This window comes from Synchiropus splendidus, chromosome 9 (genome assembly GCF_027744825.2).
Source record: "Synchiropus splendidus isolate RoL2022-P1 chromosome 9, RoL_Sspl_1.0, whole genome shotgun sequence".
NCBI classification, from domain to species: domain Eukaryota; kingdom Metazoa; phylum Chordata; class Actinopteri; order Syngnathiformes; family Callionymidae; genus Synchiropus; species Synchiropus splendidus.
In genome coordinates this window covers 13,568,661-13,586,378 of record NC_071342.1, presented here as the reverse complement: position 1 = coordinate 13,586,378, position 17,718 = coordinate 13,568,661, and the positions used below count along the sequence as shown (strand labels likewise).

Below are 17,718 nucleotides of genomic sequence, written 5' to 3'. Positions count from 1 at the left end.
GAAGCAAGAGAGAGCAGACGTATTCTGAAACAATTTATTTTCATCTCCTGAAAGAGGCCGACAGCAGATCTAAAAATAATGAAATGAGAAACCACTGCAGTTTTGGCACTACACTATACAGCATTGAGGTTCTAAATGCTTTAGTTATTTCATGTCAAACTGGGCAAACATACACGGATGGAAGTCAATGACATCGTTGTGAAATCAAAAGATTAAGTTCAAGAAACTTTGCACTTCCAGAAGCGTGTTGTGGAGGTGACAGCAAACGGCAAACGCAGCATTTCAGGAGGGGGAGTGAGCTCTCTCCCTCTCTTCGCAGCGAAGACAAACAATGATCTGAGAAACAAAAAAGCCAACCGTCGGTACCTACTTCAACTCTGACACATCATTCTAATGTGAACTTCAACGTGTCACTTCAAAATTAAAATAAATACATATGCAGCATGAACACGTGAATCCAACAGTCGCACAAACATTGCCACGCACTCCAAACTAGAGCTCAGTTCTCTGTGTAGACGATGACGGCGAGTGCATATGTGCACCACCAGGACATCATGTTGGCTCAGCGTTGTCATGTCCAATAAAATCCTGAGAAATGTTTGGGACACGTAAACGGCTTCAAGTGAACTCCACACGCCGACAAACGAACCGAGAAAACTATACAGAAATGTTACATTGGGCAGGTCGGACACTCCTGCCATGATACATCCTTAAATATTAAGTATAGTAGAAAAGGAGCTAGGTACATAAATACAATCAGTCTCGCTCATGCTGCAGTCTCTTCAGTGAGGGTCAGGCTTTCTATATAGGCTGGTGTCTGGAGGAGGATGAGACATGTTCTCAGAAAAATCAGGGTCGACTCAGAGTGCCCATACGTGATCTGAGATTTTACCAGGTTTTCAGGCATAGTAACATGGCGAGACCAACAGATCGGTCAGAACCAGCAGCTGGTCGTCGGTGAACTGCTGTTTATGCTGCTGCCAGTTGTCATGGTGAGTCCGCCGGAAATTGGACAGGGTTTTCTTCACTGTCATCTGGAAGGTTACAGTACGCAACAAACAAAATCATTAGCGGAAATATTCTACTCAATTTGACTTTCAGACTTCACGTACCTCAATGGGTTGGGTATCGTTCAGGTGAGCACTCAGGTCCATCAGCAGTTGGGGCATCCAGTTTGGGACATCATACGGACTTGACAGAATGCAAGCACTTAACCCCAGCACCCCCGCGTGGCGTCGCACCAGGTCTAAGGAAACGCAACAGAAAGTCACTGAGCAAATGTGGGGCACACGTTATAACAAGGCTTCAGCTCGCCCCGTTTCAAAGGGAAAAAAAACACAGCTGCTTACTAGCAGGAGGTACAGTGTCCACTACGGCGCCTAGTTCTCGTTTCCGTTTCTTCGGCAGGCGGGTCTTGCAGAGAGCTTCGAAATGTGACTGCATTGACACATCCATGGAGAGGAAATTGCACTGAAGGAAGCCACTGAGTGTGGTAGCAGCCATTTCTCTGACCTGCAAAATGAGAAGCAGCAGACGATGAAAACATGCTGAGAATCAGAGAAATCTGCCGTACGCACTAAGGTCTTCTGAATAAGAGAAACACTTTGTAAATATTCCACCATCCATGCAGACAAAAGCACCACTGTTGCAGATCTAAAGAAACAAAACAAGGTGTGCAGGACCTGCCCATAAATGGTATGTCACAAGATCAGATTTATAACCGAATCAGAATAGTGCAGGAATGAAAAAAGGTGAACAGAAAAGAACATGAACAACCAGGGCCATTTCTTGACACGTCAAAAGCAAAGTGACGGCCCACCATAGAGCTGCTGGGAGTCCAAACTAAAATGACTACGTCGATCCAACCCCCACTATTGTCTCCTTTGTCTCTTCAATTCCTCTCCCTCTCATCCTCCTTCAATCCGAATATTATCTCCATAGCAACAGATTACTGCAGCCTGTGGTTTCCATAGCAACTGTTACAGCACTTGCAAGAGGAGAGGGAGGGGGGGGGAGAGAGAGAGAGGTTGTATAGCCAGCAGTGCTGAATCACTACAAGGATGGTTCAAGACAGAGCAGCTGCTGGTCTCACCTAAGTGGAGTTTGTCACAGAAGTATCACGGTATTTATTGGGAAAAAAAAAAACATATGAATACTCGCCTCCAGCTGCTCATCCTCCAGTAGACTGATGACCAGCACGCGGACGTCACTGAGAGCTTTCTGGTCGTTCATGAAGGTGAACAGGTTGTAAAAAACCATGATCTGCAGGTATGTGAGCACCGTGTAGCGAGCGTGCCAGGAACTGCTGCCAGCGATCTGCCGCGAACAAAGAGTCGACACACAATAGTGAGGAACGCTGGTTCACCATTTCACTTCCAGCTGAATAACTTGATGAATACGCTCATCATGAGAGAAGCCCGCCGACACTCTCAACAGCACTCGAAAACACGGCAGCCCAGAGCGAGTCTGGTCACCAATCACAGGCCATTTTGGAACTTGCATCTTGCATCACACGGTCTGAAATTTAGGATTCATGCCTGCCTCTATGCTCCGCTTCATCATGCAGTAGATGAATGCAAACATGGCACAGATGATTGAAAGCTGGGGCTCATATACTTGGTCACTTTTAGAACACAAATAGTTGTTGAAACCACAACTGAAGTCATTAGAAACGACTCACCTCCTGTAGGACGCTCAGCACCATGGGAATCTGCTCGGGGTAGAGGAGTCCCTGTGACATCAGTGACAAACACGTCTTTGCGTCCTTCTTCAGTTCATCGTAGCTATCATCATTCTCCACTGGGGCAATCTGCAACAGCAAATTTGTATTTCATCTTTATTTCCCCATCAAAATATAAGAAAAAATGAATAAATAAAAAAATCTGACCTTGAAGAGCAGAGGCAGAAAGAGGAGCTGCTCTGGCACCGCAGTGGAGAGGGAACGGCCTGCACTTGCAATGAGCCACTTTAAGACTAAGATAGGAAACAGATGAGTTAAAGTAAGTTTTGTTCTCGTCTCAAAATGCAAGCCATTACTATTCAATCTATTACATCAATTAAAAAAAAATATGAATGTAAATATTAAAATATTAACAGCATCATAAAAAAGTCTTAATTCAGACAGATTTGTGCCAAACATATTTAAGAGAACAAAACAGAATGATGACTGAGCTCACCTGTTTTAAGGAGTTTTATTGCTCGTGTTCTCTCATCCTGCTCTGCAACTTCGCTCTCTTCAATGACATGGTTCTGGATTTCTTCGTCACCTTCAGTAAGGGGCTTCAGTTGACACAAAATCCGCTCGGTAAAATCAGAAATGCGCGGCGAGGTGGTGGGATGAGTTGATGGCAGGTTGATGTCGATCATGAAGATGTAGGTGAGCACACTGGATGAATAAAATCAGAGAATAAGGATCAAAAACAGTTTTGAGACAATTCTTTGTATGGGACCACGAAGGCCTCCTCACCTCCCAATTCGCTCCCGGACATTCTTGTACACCTGTGTGAGTTTGGGCTCCAGGTATTGTAACAACCTGTGGAGAAGCTCTGGCACGCGCCACTCCTGCTGGGCAAGGCCTCCTTGCAGAACGTAAAGGCGACTGCCGACAGAAACAACCATCACAGAATGTCGGCTATCAACACTTTCCCCAGGCAGCTGCATCTATTCTCACCAAGCATCAACAAAAGAGCCTCCCTCCCCATTGACCGGAGACTCCATCAACATCTCAAACAGCCAGTGAAGTTTACGAGGGTCTCTGCTCTCCTGTGAGTCAACACATTTACTAAGAATTAAAAACGGCATAATGATGAAGACAATAAAACAAAGAGACAAAAGAAACTAAAAATAAAGGCTTACACAGGCTGTGGCAATGCAAGTCCCCCAGTCGGCATAAGTCTCTATTGTGATGTTGGACAGGGCGGTGCGAAGAAGTGGACACAACAGCTGCCACAGATTCTCGACCTGTATGATTGGATTACAAAATCAATGTGAGCCAAGGACAAAAATAAACCTGATCCTTTCTGTGTCAGTGCTCATTCATTCTTAAAATTCTCATGCTTAATACAAACTCAAAAAAAGAATGATCTCACTGTTCTAGCACATGAGCAACCCAATAGGTAGTAAGCGTTGAGCTGAGTTTGTGATGTTTGAAGGAAGAAGTGCTGAAGAAAATACACATAAATATCTTTAAATGAATCATATACCTTGCTGAAGTTCCAGTGTTTACAGCCTCTGATTAACCCAGATATAATTTCTGCCACACAACGCTGCTTGCTCTCGTGAGAGTCGATGACAAGGCGCTCCAGATGAGGTCGCAGTACAGACAAGAACAAGTCCTGGAAATTGCGGAACAAACCCTTGGAACAGAAGAACACTGTCAGATTTTACAGCTGTAACTTTTTCAGCGTAACACTAAAGATCAGCTCTTTCACCTTGAACAAACAGAATCGGCGAGGGCTGAACTTGTCTTTGCCTTTTCTGTCTTCGAGAGAGAGGAATTCGATAAACTGATTGATGAACACGGGGTCAGAGAAGTGGTCGAAGATGATCTGCTCCCGCTGTTCAGAAAAATACAAATTGGTAAGTAGAGCAGTAGATTTTACATTAGTTTACTGGATTTTTCATCAACCTCTGTCATCTCTTCCCTGGTCGGGCTCTGCTTGGGTTGGTCCTCCAGGGGAGCATACATCATCAGCTTTCTAAATAATAATAATAATGAAAAACAATTGCAGATGAGTCAAACATACACGATTTGTTGATCAATCTCTTGATAAAAATGAGGGCTATCCCCGCGACATGAAGTGTAACTATAGACTCCCCGGATGTTGACTAAAAGCAAACAAATGAAATTCCAACCTTGGCCAGCAGTAGTATCCCCAGTGAGTCTTTTCCACAAAGACACTTTGATCCCAATCCTGCTGTGTCAACGGTAGATTGCTGCTGTTATATTGCAGCCACTTGTTGTCAGATCGGTCGCCGGCCATGGTGCTGCTGAGCTCCTTGACTCCACCTACAGTAAACAATGAAGAGATTTCAAATACTTTTCTCTCACACATCAGTGACAGAGCAAACATATTTTGCTGATGCTTACAAAGCTGCAGAGGGCTCACGGGAACCTTTTTATGTGGTCGCTTTATTTGCTTCATGATTCCCGCCACGGCTGATATTGCCACCTGAGGGAAGAAAGTCAAGCATGTGATCAAGGAGGTTGCTATTTTTATTTTTATTTTTTTTTGATGAATTCCTGACAGGCTTAACTGGCCATTTACCTTGCGGACATAGAGGGAGTCATGGTTGAGGCTCTTGACGAAGAACATGACAGCAGCTGGTGGAAGTTGGTGGTCGTCCCTCAGAAGCAATGACATGAAGCCAATTGCAATGTGCTCAAACTTCCAAGGCCTGGAATATTAACAAGTTTAACTGGACTTCAAAGAATATGTGAAAATTAATATTCACATCAAGATATTATCTTACATGTTTCTGTTGCCCAGGCAGTCAAGCAGATCGCCAATCAGCTTTTTGTACTTTCTACAAAACGGAGATAAAGAAATGAACACACAAATAATATAGAAAATAAATGCTCACCACTCAATTCAAAACTATAAAGTATTTACGAACGTATGTCAACTGTGCAAACTTACGCAACAGACTCGCTGTTTTTGACTTCCTGTCTTTGCAGACCTTCGGCGACATCTTCTTCTGAAGGAACTGGCTCCTCTGGAAATGGGTGTCCAGCAACCATGAGTTGTTTTGAAACAACAAAGCACTCATTTGGGACCTGCAGAGAATAATACAATGTTAATTTGAATCAACTTGTATTAATGACGAGTATACCAATGAATTCACGTACTGAGAAGTCGATTCCTATGGTCTCGTACTGACGATGTATTTTGTCAGCGAGGTCATCAAACAGACGCACAATGGAGGGCTTTTCCAAAGACATGGCTGAGCTGAGTCCAGAGCGCACAATGGCTGGCCAAGTGAGAGCGATGCACTCCCAGTCGTGCAAATTGGCTAAGCACACTCCGCCATGGTTCCCCAAAAGACAATACAAGGCACCCTGAAAAAAAGACAGTAAACAAGTTTTCATGAGATGCTATGCATGAGTCACCTGTGTCACCTGAAGACACATTTACCTTGAACTGCTGCTGAGTGACAGAGTTGTTTTCTGGGTTCAGATACTCAAGAACATGTGGGATAAGGTCTCTGCAGCAGAAGTTGTAGGTTCCAAGTGCAACAAATAGCACATTTTGAGCTCTGCTTCGTACCTTAAAATCGAACATAAAATTCAGGAACTTTTATCATTTATTTAGCTCAACAGACAAAATTGTTGTGAGACTAGACACACTTACTTGACTGTAGGTGCTTGTAGATAACCTGAGCAAGTCTCTCATCAACAGCTGGTGGACGCCTCTGTATTGACATCCTTCAACTGTGAGCTTGCGAAGCTGTTATAAAGCCACGGCTCGTGAGTAAAAGAATCCCGAATAAAGCAGACTTGTTAAAAAGACACCTTCACTAACCTCATGTTGCAGCATCACCCTGTCTATTAGCAGAGCTCGAATGTGCTGCTTTCTTCCATGTAGCTACAAAGACAGCAGTGGTATTGACATTAAAATGGAAGTCGTGATTAGACTTTTCAGTGAAAATCATCTCAGGATAACTCACTCTGTTTTCCATCGACTTCTTCACAAGATTGAAGCTCTTCCATCTGGAGTCAAACTCATGTTTTTGAGATCCTTTGAACTGCATGAGGTCACTGATGATCTAAAGAATGTAGAATTGAAATCAAGTGGAAAGTAGAAAGAGACTGAATGAAGAAGTTGAACATGGCTTGAAATGACAGAAAAAAGATCAGCAAAAGCGATACTACTGTGTGAAGTGAACCGTTTAGAATACCTATATTTGTCCAATGATTGCAGTGAATCAAAGTGACCAATGCAAACACCAGTAAATATCTTATAGATGTGCCCCTTACCTTGATTATGGAGAACAGAGACTTAGTGTCATCTTCACTGTGCTCCAGAATGTAGTCTACAAGAGACAGAAAAACTCAGAGACATTCCAACAAACAGAAGTTTCAGCTTGGGTTTCATTCAGTCTTACGAAGCAGAGGCCGGATCACACTGCAGATGGCCTCCCTGTAGTTCTCTCTGGACTCATCTGCAGGACAAAACAAAATATCTAGGATGTTACGGAGATAAAATTTAAAAATGACTTTTATTTGTGGTGGTCGATCAGAGATGTACATACCATACTCAACTCCGGTGAAAAGATTGGTTTCATCAAGATTTACCATACTGTGAACCCTGTGAAAACAATGTACATATCATCACACAAGCTGCACACCAACTTTAGGGTTACTTCTGATTTTCATAAAGAATTAGTTCTGGAAAAAAAAAATTATCAGTTCAGTCCAGTTTACTTACAGTTCAGGGATGGGCTCGCCTTTCAGAGGAGGCATAAGGCCCCCCGCTCCAAGGAGACAGTGCTGAACTATGGTCAAGCTCTGGAGGACATCATCCCTTGAAAAAATTGAAAGACATCGAGTCAAGAGTTGAAAGCCATATTCGGGAGAAAAATACATCCCACTATATCCTTGGTTTCGAGTTCTAATTCCTACCTGCTCATTTCTTGCTCCCCTTGAGCAAATCTTTGAAGGCGCTGAAGTTCAGGCTGGAGGATCAAGTCCAGCAAATAGAAAGCAAACAATGTCTCCTCCTTGGATGGAACATGCCACCTGATGTCAAGGTTCCAGAGGTCGCCGGGCCGACCCCAATCCTATTCATCATTGTAAAAGTCAGACCACATGCAGACATTTTAGGTCATACAACATTTTCCATTTTTCAGGGGAGCAGACTTCAATCTGCTAGAAATTGCAGGCAAAAGCAAGATGATTAATGAGGCAAGACAGTAAATAACAATTATGGCGTCTCCCTGGGTGACGTCAACCATAAACAATTAGATTATTGTTGCAGTAATGGAAGTATTTAGAAAACAATTACCTTAATGGGTAAATACTCGCTAATTGGCTTGCAGAACCCTCCTGGCACACTGCAATACTCCGTAGGATAAACCAGGACGGTTGAACGAAGGATGTGGTGCAGGAGGTTGCAAGCAAGAATGTAGCCCTGCTTGCACTTTAGGTGAAGAGTCAACTGCAAAATTTGGACCAGTTCTGAGCGATACTGAAGGATCTTGTCACCGTCCACTCGTGTCACCTACGTTGAGTATGGAAAAAAAGTGACATTTTTAACAGGAAATCACATAAACTATGGACAGTAGATGGAAAAGACCGTCACCTCAGACAGCAGCTGAAGGTTCCACAGCAACTCTTTATCAAGCTCCTCCTCATTCAACACTTCTTCATCTGAGGAAAAATGATTGATTTCAGCACCAGCACATTAAATGTTTGTCACCAACCTTTACAGTTCTTACTGGAAGCTTGACACTTACTGACAGCAATTTGGTTTATTTCTCTGCAGCAATGAGGAACAAATTTTTTCAGTGACTCTTCAGGGTGACACTGTGAAGACACAACAGGTTCATAGGAAGCTCAGTAAAAGTAATCAAGATGCCTGTGTTTGAGACATATTTCAGCAGACCTTGGAAGCTGCTCTGCACATGTCTGCCACCATTCTTCCAGCAACACGAGTCTCAAAAATGTTGGTGGTTGCGAAGTTGAAAACCTTATCCAGGGCCACCTTGAAAATGTCCAGGGAACACTGCGTCAGGATGGTGCTGAAGGTGGATGACAGTCCCAGCTCAACCAAACTCTCCACGTGAGTCATTTTTTCGGTTTCTGTTTCTTCACGTGTTTGCTCCAGAGTGCTACTGTCGATGAGGGCAAAGCATCTGAGACAAAGAGAAATTCAAAAGGAATATTAATCAGTCTTTTCATGTGAATGAAAATATTAAACAGAGTGCAAATATTAAAATAATGTAACTGCCAAGCAAATGGAATGTCTGCTCAGCACACAAGTTCAACAGACATTGTGACACTTAATTTTATTACTTATAATAAAACAGCTGCTTCGCCGTTAGGTTTAGGATACATGGAATGCTTGAACAGGAAAATGTTGTGTACTAACGTCCAAACTTAAACAATGTTATTGTTCAAGGAAAAAAAAAGAAGGTTGTTCATATGCGTGATCACATAGCATTGCTTTCCACCATACCTGTCCATGAACTGAAGCACAAAGTCTTCGAACTCTGCAGAAGCTGAACACATCTCCCTTTCCACCTAGAGGTAAAATACAAAGCAATATAGCATATAAGTATAGAAACAATCAACAGTACCCGCAGTGTATCTACAATAATACCTCAGTAAGGTCAGTTCTTTCATTCAAGGCTGACGAGCAGTCAACCAAAGGCACAAGAGTCACAAATGTTGCAATAAACTGGAATGTGATCTGAAAGAAAAGATGATTATTGTAGACAGTGACAGATCCTTCAGGAATATTCCGTAAAAGACAATGCCTACCATGCACTTGCTGAAGTCATTTGGGTCCACGCCCGGCAGGGACCTCATGAGAAGGGGAAGCATGTGCGTGGGGCCTTCAGGAAAGAATCGCCCACCTGACACAAGGCTTCGTGCCACACAAATCATGCAGCTTAGAGTGGCTGTCAGCTGGTGCGGCTCAGTAAGAGTTTCCAGAGCTGGGTAGGTTCTGCAGAGGCGACAGAACAATTAGCACTTTGTTTTCAAACATAGACAGCTCTCATCTATAGCCAAACGCAAGACCCTTGACGCCATTTCATACTTTAGATCCTACCCTACATGTGTGAGGTTAGCTCCGGACGCTCAATGAATAGCAAACATCTTACTTCAGTTGATTCAGTTGAATTCAAAGATAAACATTATCAATGAAAATGATAACGCAAAAAATATATTGAATGATTCATATTCATAGACACCTTATATGATAAGTTATATATTTTGCCCAACTTTTACTGAGACGCCTCAATACAACAAATGAATTGAAACTTACTTTTCCAACACAGGAGGAATGACCAGCTCTGGTCTCATTAAAGCAAGATTCTGCAGGGCCTGGGCAGCATCCAGACTCCCCGTTTTGCTAAACATGGCAAGCAGAACCGGCTGCATCATGCTCTGAACGAAGTCGGTGATGTCATCTTCTGTGAGCTTGTGGCTGTCTGGGACTGGTGTTTGCCATGTGGGCTTTCTGTAGCGCTCCCGGTGCAGCCGTCGAACCACACTTGCTGGTAGACGCTGCAGCAGCTTCATTAGTTTCATCTAGAGACAAGGACAGAAGAGAAAAGAAAACATGAGAAAGGGGTGTCAACAAGCAGACAAAAGAGCTTAGCGAGGCGCACTACAGAACACAAGAAGTGGTATCATGGTATGCACTCTCATTGCCATTGAGAAGTTCACTCAAAAATATTTCTTTTATCATGAGCACACACTACCCATGCTCAACTGTATTTTGAATTACACAATACTGCTGGTATCAAGTGAGCAAACATATCCTGTCTCCAATCAAAACAGCCATCACTCTCCAAAAATAACTCATATGACGAAACATTGGTGTGAACGGTATGTCAAATCTAATGGAACAAGTTCCACCAACGGACTGTTGAACTGGTACCAGACATCTCCACATAGTGCTAACCTGCGTGCACCCATGTTTTTCTCAGAGGAGTTCAGTACATCCAGGAACAGTGTCACTATCAATACAACTATGAACTTTGTCACTGTTAGTGCTCAGTTACAACCATGCAAACACAATTATAGCAGGCCTGACCAACCCTCCAGCAAATATAGACGCAACAGTATATCCTGATGATTTAGGCATTGGTGTCCTGATAAAAAAGCACTTCTTTAATGAGCTCTGAATACGGCAACAATGGATGTTACAATAAATGGAATAATAGATGATTGTTTGATATGTAGTCACTTACCAACCAGCGTCCATGATTAGATGGGTGGAAAAATGATGTAATGCTGTTAAAAAGGCCACTCAGCTGTGCTTGTGCTTGTTTGCTAGGTCCACCCTGAAATGAAAGAAAGTCACTGACGACGGGAAAGCACCAAGTGAAAGATGAATGTATTGACCAAATGAACATGTACCAGAAGTGATGTTATCCAAAGCACCACATGGCCAATGTCATAGGCATTGGTGAGGTATCGTGGTACCATCATCTGACTGGTTCCCACCGGAAGATTTAGACTTCTCAAAATCCTTGTGAAAATCTAAGAAAGTCAGATTTCAAACAGATGTTATGGCTGAATGTACAAAGGGACATTTCAACATGCAGAATGAATTCAAAAAGCTTGTTGAAATACAAATATGATGCAAGAGACATCTTCCCCAGTGACTGGAATAAACAAGGTAACATGAGAGTTTGTTTCTCTGAGCAGTCAAAGTGACGATGAAATACACACCATGGGGCAAAAATTTGAAAGGTCAGGCCACACGCATGGCATGTTGTTTATTATACCAGTTTCTCAGACAGAAACCCAAAGCTAAAAGCTTGAAATAAATAAACTACATAATGCAAAAGTATCAAATGATTGTGTTTTCTTTGGACAATTCCATAATAAAATAAAGTGCAAAACACTTCAGTGTTTGACTTGTTATCCTGGGTTTGAAGAATCTGTACAAGTTTGGTGTAGATACATTTAGAGGACTTCAGAAACAATTTATTCCCACAACATTTCCACAACATAGAAAAAGGAAAATCTACAATATAACTAACCTTTGGGATGTAAGGATCCCAGTCGATGTAGCCAATGTTGTCATTTGCCAGCCGGGAAAACAGATTCACCAAGTGCTGGAAGGTAAAATAAAATCAGGACACACTACGAAAAGAAGAATTTATTCTTCTTTTGATGAAATATACTTACAAGTTCCCAGCTTGGAAGGCTTTGCACAGACATCCATAAGTTGATCAACTCATCAAACCACAACCTATCAGAAGGTCAACAACCATCAGTGCTTGAAAGAGCGAGGTGTATAAATAAAATTTTTCTTTGAACTAGTAAAACATTCCTCCCAGGCAAATAACGATTGAATAAGTGGCAAAAAAAAGAACAAGAAAACCACTGTGCTGATGGCGGGCAATCTGATATAACTTGCTTTCCAAAGAATCATCACATTTACGATGACTGGGCATCACCAGGTTACATAAAGCATGATTTGTTTTTTGAACAATTACAAACCAGTATTGCACCACATGCCCACACGGCAAAGACTTGGCTAACACTGATGATAGATTTTGGACTGACTGGAATTTTTGTTTTCATTTCACAATATTTTTCAATAATTATTGCATCATATTGGAAAGCTAATTCACTATTCAATGAATTACATCATCAAGGCTGGTTGGAGCTGTTTTATTTTGAAGACAGGCATCATACCTAAAGGCCATTCTGCCGTTCAGTTTGTAATATCACTTGACCACAGACCCTGCATTGAATAAGTTGTAATTGTAGGACAGCTTAAGAAATCCACTTTCTTTAAACTAGCAAACATATAGTTGAGTGGATCTAAAGAGAAACATAAACAAACCCATTCCACAAACTTACTTGAATCCCTTATGGTGGAGGTCAGGGGGTAGTGTTGTGGGTAAAAACAGTTCAAAATAGCTTATTGCCCTTTGCATGGTGACATCAAAAGGGCAAAACAGCGGCCTCCACTCATCCAACATCTCCTGAGTAGCACACTCTGGAAAATACCTGGATAAAATGTAGCAATTACTATAAGTCTGAATATGTGAAACGACAGACATAACAGTCAGTCACAGATGTTCACGTAAGAAGGAGCATTTCAACCAGCTGAGCTGCTTAGTGAGAGTTACACACACAAACAAGCCTCTTAGATCATTTAAAAATCACGTAGGCACCACCAAGCACCAGGTGCGGTAAAATTTTGAAACCATTTTTATTATAGTTTTTGAACACGGATTATTTGAGTGACATTTTAACAATAAATCTGGAACAAATGTAATTTAATCAAGGTCATGTAGAAAAAACAACTTAAAGCTGTGAACGTCTAACCCTGTCTGCGTCCTTCTACTTCCTCCTGATGAGATATCTGTCTCTTGTCTCACGGCGGTGACAGGAAACCCTCAAACAGGACAGAATTAGCTAAGATAATAGGATTAACCGCATAAGGCAAACTGGGGAACGACTCCTAGCGCTTGCTTAAAATATCTGCATAAGTACAACACAATTAAGGGCTGCCGGGCAGTTAAGTTCAGAGGCAAAGCTCCAGTAAGGAATTTCGATGACATTACAATAATGCATTACAATAAACAGCGTGTTAGAGTCTGGACTCAAAACTAAAGACAGCCTTCATTATGAAAGCAAATTCAACGACTGCGACAAGGTGGAACATCACATAGCATGATGCAAACTTATGGGACAACAATGAATATAGCGCATTATGTTATGATCTACTTACGGCCTGCAACTTTTCACGAGGGTCTTCAACACACCTTCAACGGAGCTGTAATGAAAAGATTGATAAGTCAAATTATGTAGGTTAAAAATATGGTTACATGTTAAAGACTGGGGAAACTCCTCACACCAAGGCAGTTCGATTTCCACCACATGCATACAGAAATGTCCTCACACACCTAGGTGGTATACGGCAGGAATTCAAGTGGGTCGTAAATAGGGAATTAATGTTTCTCAAGAACAAGCTTATCAGATATGATTTATTAATGGTTATACAAAAAATAAATGTTCACCAGAAATCAGAAAATTATTTTACTTGGCAAACTGTAGTTTAAATATTGTGGTTTACTGTTTTGAATTTAAAAATAGATAGCGCCCCTTTTAAAGCTCTAAGTATAATGCCTACAAGGGATTCTGGTCCCACAACTGTTGAAAGCTCTGGACAGATATAACCACAGCTTTTCAGTCCTCTACTCAATCCCACCTATCTGGTCACATGCAAGCTCAAGTCATGTCACTCTGAAAAAGCTCTTGCTCGGCTCAAACCCACTCAGCTAATTGTTACGTGTTAATAACATCTCCTCAGGATGCAAAAACTGATGTATTAAACGCTCCATCTCCAGTTTATGGCTGGCATTTAACTTAGCATTGCTCCAGTACTTTCAAGCAATGTAGTGGTTTAGTTTTACAGAGTATATCCACAACACACAGGCTATGGCATGAAACACGTGCAGGAGTGTGACAAGATGTGGGCCAATGTGTCCTGTTACAACGTGCTGGGATATTTTGCAAGGGGAACCCCACAGAATATAGCATGTACAGCTAGCTAGGAATGTCCTGTCACGTTCCTCCTGATCACATTCCTAGAGGATATGAAACGTGAGGAGATTCTTTCATTCTAGGACGCTGAAAAGTAATAAAAATAAAAAGAAATTCAACAGTCATTTCTTATTCAATTTCGGACCCAATTGTCCCAAAAGTAATTTACTCAAACGCAGTTAGGTGGATGAATAAAAAGAGATCCCAGAAAAATAAAACCATAATGTTTCATATAAATGATGAAGGAGAGGAGAGTATAAATGTTAGCTGCAGTGCGACAGCCTCCAGTATGAGTGTAATGTTAACATTGACCAGGTCCTATTAAACCATTGTCAAGAGTGTCAGTTTCTTTTTTTTAATTGTTTTCACATGCAATGTACAGAAAACAAGTGCCTCAAAGGATGAATTAAAAACACAAAGAAGTCTTGTCCTTACCACCTCTGAACCAATTTTATCATTAACAGTTTATAAGATGAACGAGGCCGTGGAGAACTGAATGTGAAAGGAGAAAAAGGGGATAAAACACACATTCAGCAGGAGAATCGCCAATCAAATACATATGCACTGTCTATTGTATTTCTTTGGTACAGTCTTGGTGTAAGGTTTATCAACTGTCATTTAAAGAGGTGAGCTGGCAAGAAGCCAGAGAATTTGTTTTCATCCACTGTTATTACATCAATGAGGCATATTTCTGATAAACATGTAATGTTCCCATAGCACCATAAAAGAGCACCTCGCACTGCTTGCTATTGTTTCATAATGTCGAAGCATGCATAGAATACCAGACTGACGTCTTAATTTCTCTTTTGTGCTGAGGTTAGAGCACAGTCAGTGTTATATAATACAGATGACATTATTGCAAATGTATTTTTCCTTAGGCAGATAAAGAAGGTCTTTTTTGTAAAAAAAAAAAAAAAAAAAAAGGTAACAAACCATAAGGGGAAAAAGGAGTTGATTTTCATATGCAGTCAGGAACCAATATTTTGGAAGCTTGGTAAGAACACATACCTGTAGGTCTGTTTCATTTTTGAAAGAGCAGGCATTAACTTATATTTGGTATGTATGTAACCAAAATATTTGGGGACACAAACACATTTTAACAATGCGTTGACTCCGTAGAAGTTCTAAATATTTGAGTGGGCTACTATTCATTAACTTATGTACAGACTAAACAGAAGCCCTTCCCATGTTAAATAAAATTACATTTCTTTGATTATTATTTGTTTTGTTTTATTACTTGTTATTTGTAAAGTAGTTTAAAATATAAAACACCAAGTTATGAAATGTTAAAAAGAAAGCAAAGCCCTTTATTTAAGAGAGAAAAAAATCAAGCCATACTTGGGAAACCAGTTGAGGCCCAAGTGCTCCGTCTTTGAAAAGAGAATCCTGTCGTGCAACTCGTACAACGGTCTCCAAGGCAATTCAAGGTCTTCCCTTGAAAGTAGCTCTCTTTTCCTTAAAGTGAGCAAAAACAGAACATGAGTCCATAAAAAAACAGTTAAACAACGGTATTTGGGTCAATTAACAGCACTCTCGAGTCACTCTTGAACAGTAAAAGCTGACTGTTTTAAACTCAGAGTCAAAAACAATTTGTGATGGAAGTGAAAGAGCGCCAATTCTTACTTGAGGAGGTTGATGAGTAGCCGAGCAAGGCCCTGCATCATGCTGATCTCCAGTTTTGGGATAGTCACTAGCTCGTAGAGCAACTTGATAAAAAGCACATGGTCTTCTTTGCTGAACTTTCGTCCATACAAGCGAATGTACCTGCAGTAAAAGGAGAGGGTGATTATCTTGTATGCAGCTTGTCCCTTTTTTGACTGGGGGAAAAAGTCCACTATGACAAATCATGGGCCATTGGAAATGGCACATTTTGCACATCACTGAGCATTTGTGATAATATTCCAGAATATCAGCAGAAAGAATCTAGGTCAACTGAGCGGTGAACTTTCCAGCTCCCTGAGCCGGCAGTGACTCACTTTTGGACAGAGCAAATCGCCAGCATGGGGACAGAAACGGATTAGACCGCAGCGCAACTTACCACAATCAACACCATAAAGTAACTTTCTTTTATTTGTTCAGGAGCTTAAGAGTTATACTTTCACAGTGGCGTCATGTACGGCCACTCCACGTTATTATTCAACGTATAAACAATCCAATATTTGTTTGGAGACATGTCTAGAATGAGTCAAATGAAATGCAAATCCAAGAGGATTGACATGAGATGAACATTAGTTTCATGATATTCAAATGTGTGTGTACCACTTACAGCAATGTGTGTTTTACGGTTTTAGCAAACAACACAAACAAATACTATAGGCTTGCTGATGATCCATGAATTTAAATAATAAGCCTATCCATTACAGACGTTCTGGTCAGACATACGGCATTCACATTGCAAAAACAAAATCGTAGTCAATTCGTGTGGTATAATATACACCACTTAACATACAATCGGCCTTGGTTAATTGTAAAATAAGTGTGTGCAATTATTTATTAGACTATGCCAGTTATTTCCCCATTACTTACGTGGAAAGTTTCCTCGTCCAAAACAGCACACCGGGCCATATCTCTCTCAACTGGACAGCTCGACCGAGGTTTCCTTTTATTTTACTTAAAATATCATTGGATTCTTCATCGAGCTTATCGGCATACGGCAGAAGTTTGTTGTATACAATATCCTTTTGCGGAACAAACCCCAAAGTATCACTCGCTGCACTTTTCATACTGCTAAAATTGAAAAATAAACGGCTAGCTTTATTGCGCCAGCCAAAATGTTGGACTTATAGTTTGCTGGTAGAGAAATTTCGTAGAGATTTTCGGCTAAAATTCCTTACGACAGTCAAATGGTTACGTCAACCCGGGCAAGTTGTAGTCACGCTAGGTAGCCTGTTAGTTGAAGTTAGCTTTCACCGCTTTGTCGAGACGTTTCAATAAAAAACAAAAAATAAAAACAAAAATAAAGGCTTATGAAGAGCAATGTGTCCGAAAAGACGTGTTGGCACTCGAATACTTTTCTTCCTCTACGCCTGACAATTCGCCGAGCCGCTATCACTCTAGCTAAAGTTAGCTCCCTACTACAAAAGCACAGTCATTTCCCAAGGTCTACCTACGTCATTGGATTCACCCAATCGCAATCGCTCTGGCAAGGACCAAACAACCTACGTCATATCCGACTGCTGTCACCGGACTTCGATTCCCGACATTCAATTCGAGAACGTATTAAACGCTGATATCGCCTGACACTAGTGATGTTCGATTCCACCGATTTCCTTTCCGATCCGATACTGAGTAATATTCAGGCTGGTGCCGGCGATACCAATACGATATTAGCTATCAACAAAAAGGGCATACAAACAATTATTATACTGGCAACTCAATATAACAGATTAAGTCTGATTGAAAATAATACAATATTTGGTTGCTAAACTTGTGTTTTATTCATCTTTTCTAGTTCATTTTTCACAAAGGCTGTTTTATTG

The 17,718-nt window shown here is 41.2% G+C and overlaps 1 protein-coding gene across 1 annotated transcript; it reads right to left on the bottom strand.

Annotated features, from left to right (window-relative positions):
• Positions 1 to 28: 28 nt before the first annotated feature.
• On the bottom strand, positions 29 to 17,362 carry psme4a (proteasome activator subunit 4a). Its single transcript, XM_053875477.1, has 45 exons — positions 16,766 to 17,362; positions 15,863 to 16,003; positions 15,578 to 15,694; positions 13,425 to 13,469; positions 12,548 to 12,697; positions 11,867 to 11,930; positions 11,719 to 11,793; positions 11,090 to 11,212; positions 10,921 to 11,013; positions 9,990 to 10,255; positions 9,482 to 9,668; positions 9,321 to 9,410; positions 9,177 to 9,241; positions 8,604 to 8,853; positions 8,455 to 8,524; positions 8,301 to 8,368; positions 8,004 to 8,219; positions 7,622 to 7,779; positions 7,428 to 7,523; positions 7,252 to 7,307; positions 7,105 to 7,161; positions 6,977 to 7,032; positions 6,667 to 6,765; positions 6,522 to 6,584; positions 6,351 to 6,446; positions 6,135 to 6,266; positions 5,849 to 6,058; positions 5,640 to 5,776; positions 5,473 to 5,526; positions 5,268 to 5,397; positions 5,090 to 5,171; positions 4,855 to 5,008; positions 4,628 to 4,697; positions 4,431 to 4,556; positions 4,203 to 4,355; positions 3,856 to 3,960; positions 3,671 to 3,762; positions 3,467 to 3,598; positions 3,177 to 3,385; positions 2,888 to 2,973; positions 2,681 to 2,809; positions 2,161 to 2,316; positions 1,350 to 1,512; positions 1,113 to 1,246; positions 29 to 1,034 (listed from the first exon to the last, which is right to left on the bottom strand). The coding sequence occupies exons 1-45, from the start codon at positions 16,960 to 16,962 to the stop codon at positions 900 to 902; spliced, it is 5,487 nt and encodes a 1,828-aa protein (XP_053731452.1). The 5' UTR covers positions 16,963 to 17,362; the 3' UTR covers positions 29 to 899.
• Between the last annotated feature and the right edge of the window lie 356 nt (positions 17,363 to 17,718).